The sequence below is a fragment of the Magnolia sinica genome, chromosome 8 (assembly GCF_029962835.1).
Source record: "Magnolia sinica isolate HGM2019 chromosome 8, MsV1, whole genome shotgun sequence".
In the NCBI taxonomy this organism is placed as follows: domain Eukaryota; kingdom Viridiplantae; phylum Streptophyta; class Magnoliopsida; order Magnoliales; family Magnoliaceae; genus Magnolia; species Magnolia sinica.
Window position 1 is genome coordinate 25,455,489 of NC_080580.1, and position 3,600 is coordinate 25,459,088.

At 47.4% G+C, this 3,600-nt stretch overlaps 2 protein-coding genes across 2 annotated transcripts; both read right to left on the bottom strand.

Annotated features, from left to right (window-relative positions):
- Nucleotides 1–360: 360 nt before the first annotated feature.
- Nucleotides 361–1,233, bottom strand: LOC131254180 (uncharacterized). The gene is made up of 2 exons (XM_058255183.1): nt 974–1,233; nt 361–700 (listed from the first exon to the last, which is right to left on the bottom strand). Exons 1-2 carry the CDS (start codon nt 1,231–1,233, stop codon nt 361–363), a joined length of 600 nt encoding a protein of 199 aa, XP_058111166.1.
- Nucleotides 1,234–1,929: 696 nt separating this feature from the next.
- Nucleotides 1,930–3,352, bottom strand: LOC131254181 (uncharacterized). Its single transcript, XM_058255184.1, has 2 exons — nt 3,134–3,352; nt 1,930–2,649 (listed from the first exon to the last, which is right to left on the bottom strand). Exons 1-2 carry the CDS (start codon nt 3,350–3,352, stop codon nt 1,930–1,932), a joined length of 939 nt encoding a protein of 312 aa, XP_058111167.1.
- Between the last annotated feature and the right edge of the window lie 248 nt (nt 3,353–3,600).

Below are 3,600 nucleotides of genomic sequence, written 5' to 3' on the forward strand. Positions count from 1 at the left end.
CAGAGCCACAAGGATAGGGACCGTCACCTTGCTCTCTAATGAACCCAAGCCTGTCCAATTTGTCCTCCAATGACTTCGATCACCCTTCCCAATTTGCCAAATCACCTTGGATTCCATGAGCGGAAAAAGCTCACAGATTTTCTTCCACTTAGGGGAGGCGACTGATATCCCCTGCCTAGAGCGAGCTCTAGCCAGATCCCTGCTATATTTCACTGCCATGAAATCCCCCCAGAGGTTGTGGATTCCCTGATATTTGATAGCCCACACCATTTTAGGTTGCAACACTTTCATTACTTCTGCCAACTTTCTGATACCCAAACCCCCTTCCGATTTGGGGGTCGTTATGTCTGACCAACCTCTCTAATGTAGCTTCTTCCTACCATCAGTCCAACCCCAAAAGAAATCTGTGAACCTTCTTTCTAGAGCCTTTAACACCCTAGAGTGAACCAGGATTGCTGCTAACGTGTGAACCAGAATACTACTCAGCACATTTTGCAGAAGCGTAGCCTTGCCCGCTTGGGAAAGGCATCTGGATTGCCACCCTCTGATCTTACTATCCACCTTGTCTATCAATGGCTGGAAATTTGCTATCTTCCTTCTCCATACTCCAACCAGCACCCCCAGGTACCTCAAATTAGAAGAGGCTCTCGACATCCCAAGAGCCCGCTGAATAGAGGAGGCCCTAGAGGCAGGAAGACTCCTAACACAAAGAAAACTGCTCTTAAGGAGATTAACTTTCTGACCTGAAGCCCTTTGATAGGAGTCGAGGAATTGCTTCACTACTTGAATGGATTTTAGACCCCCATTAAGGAATAAAAACGTATCATTGGCGTACAAAAGATGGGAAACCCGGGGACATCCCCTTCTAAGCTGAAAGGGGCTGCAGCTGCCCCTATCCATCAAATTTATGACTCCCCTACTCAAGGCTTTTGCAACCAAAATAAACAAACTTGGAGAAAGTGGATCTCCTTACCTGAGGCCTCTAGTGGACTTGGAGAAACCCGCAGATTCTCCATTAATCAGCACCGAAAACCTGTAATTGGACCAGCAACGCTCCACTAGCTTCACCCACGGGCTCGAGAAGCCAAACCTCCCCAGAATTTTCTTTAGGAAGGACCACTTGACTCTATCATATGCCTTCTCCATGTCCAGCTTAACCACAATATTCCCGCCTCGCACTCTTTTGTTTAAGTGGCACAAAATTTCCTGGGAAAGCGTAATATTTTCAGCCATCGATCGCCCTTAGACGAAGGCTCCTTGCTCGGGAGATATCAACTTTGGAAGCACCTTACTCAGCCTTATCGAGATGATTTTGGCAAAAATTTTGTATACATTGTTGCAGAGACTAATCGGCATGTAGTTTGAAAATTTCTTAGGTGTAGAACCTTTGGGGAGAAGACATATGAGCGAAGCCGCGAACGCCCTTGGGAAAGAGCTACCTTTGAAGATGGATGAGGCTGCCTGCAGGAGGTCCTGGCGTATGATGTCCTAGCAACTAGCGGAAAAGGCTCCTGAAAAGCCATCGGGGCCTGGGGCACCATCCCTTGGGAGGTCCATGACTGCCTACTTAACTTCAAGAAGGGATGGGGCAGCCATGAGATGGGAATTATTCTCCTTTGTTACCCTATCTGGGATAGTTGTGAGGAGGCCCTCTTCCAGATCAATTGCCCCTGCTAAAAAGAGCATGTGGAAGAATCTCATGGCCTCCACTTTGATTAGAGCTTGGGAGTCAACAATCCTTCCCGAGTCTAGCTCTATGGACCTGATCAACGATCTCTTATTTTTTTCTGAGGCGGAGGAATGAAAAAATTTAGTATTCCTATCTCCCTTCTCTAGCCAATTATTTCTAGCCTTTTGCTTCCAAAATATTTCTTCCATGAGCTCCATGTGACAAAGGGAGGCCTTGGCCTCACTGAGATCAAGAAGAGCCTAACTCTCATCCATCGGGGAGTCATGAATAGACAGAAGCTTCTCTTCAATATCTTCGACAGTACTTTTCGCCTCTTTGACCTGAACAAATATGTCTCCAAACACTTCTTTTTTCCAGACTTTAAGGGAATTCTTTACCTTTTGAAGCTTAACCAAAAGGTTCACCATGGGGTCCAGCAAACTCTTAGACTCCCAGGCTTTTTGGACAGCTAGCTGAAATGACTCATATAAGAGCCACAACCTTTGGAAATGAAATGGCTTGGGTCCCACAAAAGTCTGCTTAGGGAGAACCAACAAAAGTGGGGCATGATCGAAGTTGGAGCGTGAAAGGTGTTCCACCTGGAAGTTAGGGAAGGAGGAGTTCCATAAGCCATTCATAAGAATCCTGTCCAACCTAGCCCACACCCTAGCAGGGCCATGCTGGTTGTTACACCAGGTGAAGCAACTCCTAAAAAATCCTGCATCGAGCAACCCTGCATTATTAATGGCTTCAACGAACTCCCTAGAGCTGCCCAAATCCTGAGTTCTCTGACTCCTTTCCACCACTTCAACAACTGAATTGAAGTCTCTGCTGATGACCCATGGGCCCTGAATAGCTCTGACCATCGCTGCCATCTCCTCCCAAAGAGGTCTCCACTGAATCCTCTCACATTTAACATAAACAAACAAGAGGATAAACGGAGCTTGAAGCGGGGGTAATGTAACTGAGAGCGAGATGGCCTGATTAGATTTAGATCACAATGAAATATCTGGAAGATTCCTACTGAAAACCCAAAAATTTCCCCCCTCCTCTCCACTAGAGAAAGAAGTATGGTAGCCCAGCTTGAGACCGATTGCTGTTTTCCTGGAATCCCTAACCATGGGTTTGAAGATGGCTAAAATCCACGAGTTGTGGGTACGAATGAGTCTCTTAAGATTCCTGATCGTGGGGGCATTGCCCCCCCCTCGGGCATTCCACACCAAGATTTTATCTGACATGTGGAACACCTGATATCGTAGTCCTTTTTTGAAGAAACCTTAATCTAGATACCCATGCTGCCCTGGAGGAGGCTTTTATCTTGATTTTTCTGATTAAGCCTGGCTCCCATCTTGCTATTCTTGATCTTCTTCGGTCGACTGATAGTTGTATTAGCGACAGGATGATCCCCCATGTCCTCGAGGCTCTCTGTTGAAGCTTGAGCCGGAGCTACTAACACAGTATTACTGTTTTGATCCCGAATATAAGGCTGGCTGATGGCATTTTCCACTTGCTTGTTGGCTCGTCTGTCGTGAACAGGGGTGGCTGGATGACTGCTTTGATCACGGACAACATGATGACTATCCTAATCGCAATCTGCAAGGTGGCTGTTATGATCACAAGCCCCGCAAGGCTGCTTCCGTTGATCTCGCAGGATAGGCTGGCTGATAGCACTGCTATTTCCATTAGCGATGTACTGAGGGCCCCTGACATAGTCTACCCCTGATCTGCAAAAATAAGGGGAGAGGTCCACTTCGAGTCTGGCTCCCCTGGTTCAGTTTTCCCCAAACTGGAGACCAGGGGAAGAGGGTGAGGAGCCAAGGGAGTAGCTAACTGAAGTACCAGATTCACAAGGGGAGGTGACGTCTGTCTCTCCCTCCCCCAGAGGGGAGGAGAGTGGGAGACACCCAATCGATCTCGACCTGGTCCTCCTT

What these genes read in the sequence shown, in the direction of transcription:
- LOC131254181 (XM_058255184.1), bottom strand. Translation starts at nt 3,352, where the DNA reads ATGGAAATAGCAGTGCTATCAGCCAGCCTATCCTGCGAGATCAACGGA. An exon ending in TTATATTCGGGATCAAAACA is followed by an intron (nt 2,650 to 3,133) that starts GTAATACTGTGT and finishes AAATCTAATCAG; the next exon opens with GCCATCTCGCTCTCAGTTAC.
- LOC131254180 (XM_058255183.1), bottom strand. Translation starts at nt 1,233, where the DNA reads ATGGCTGAAAATATTACGCTTTCCCAGGAAATTTTGTGCCACTTAAAC. An exon ending in AAGTCCACTAGAGGCCTCAG is followed by an intron (nt 701 to 973) that starts GTAAGGAGATCC and finishes TCTTTGTGTTAG; the next exon opens with GAGTCTTCCTGCCTCTAGGG.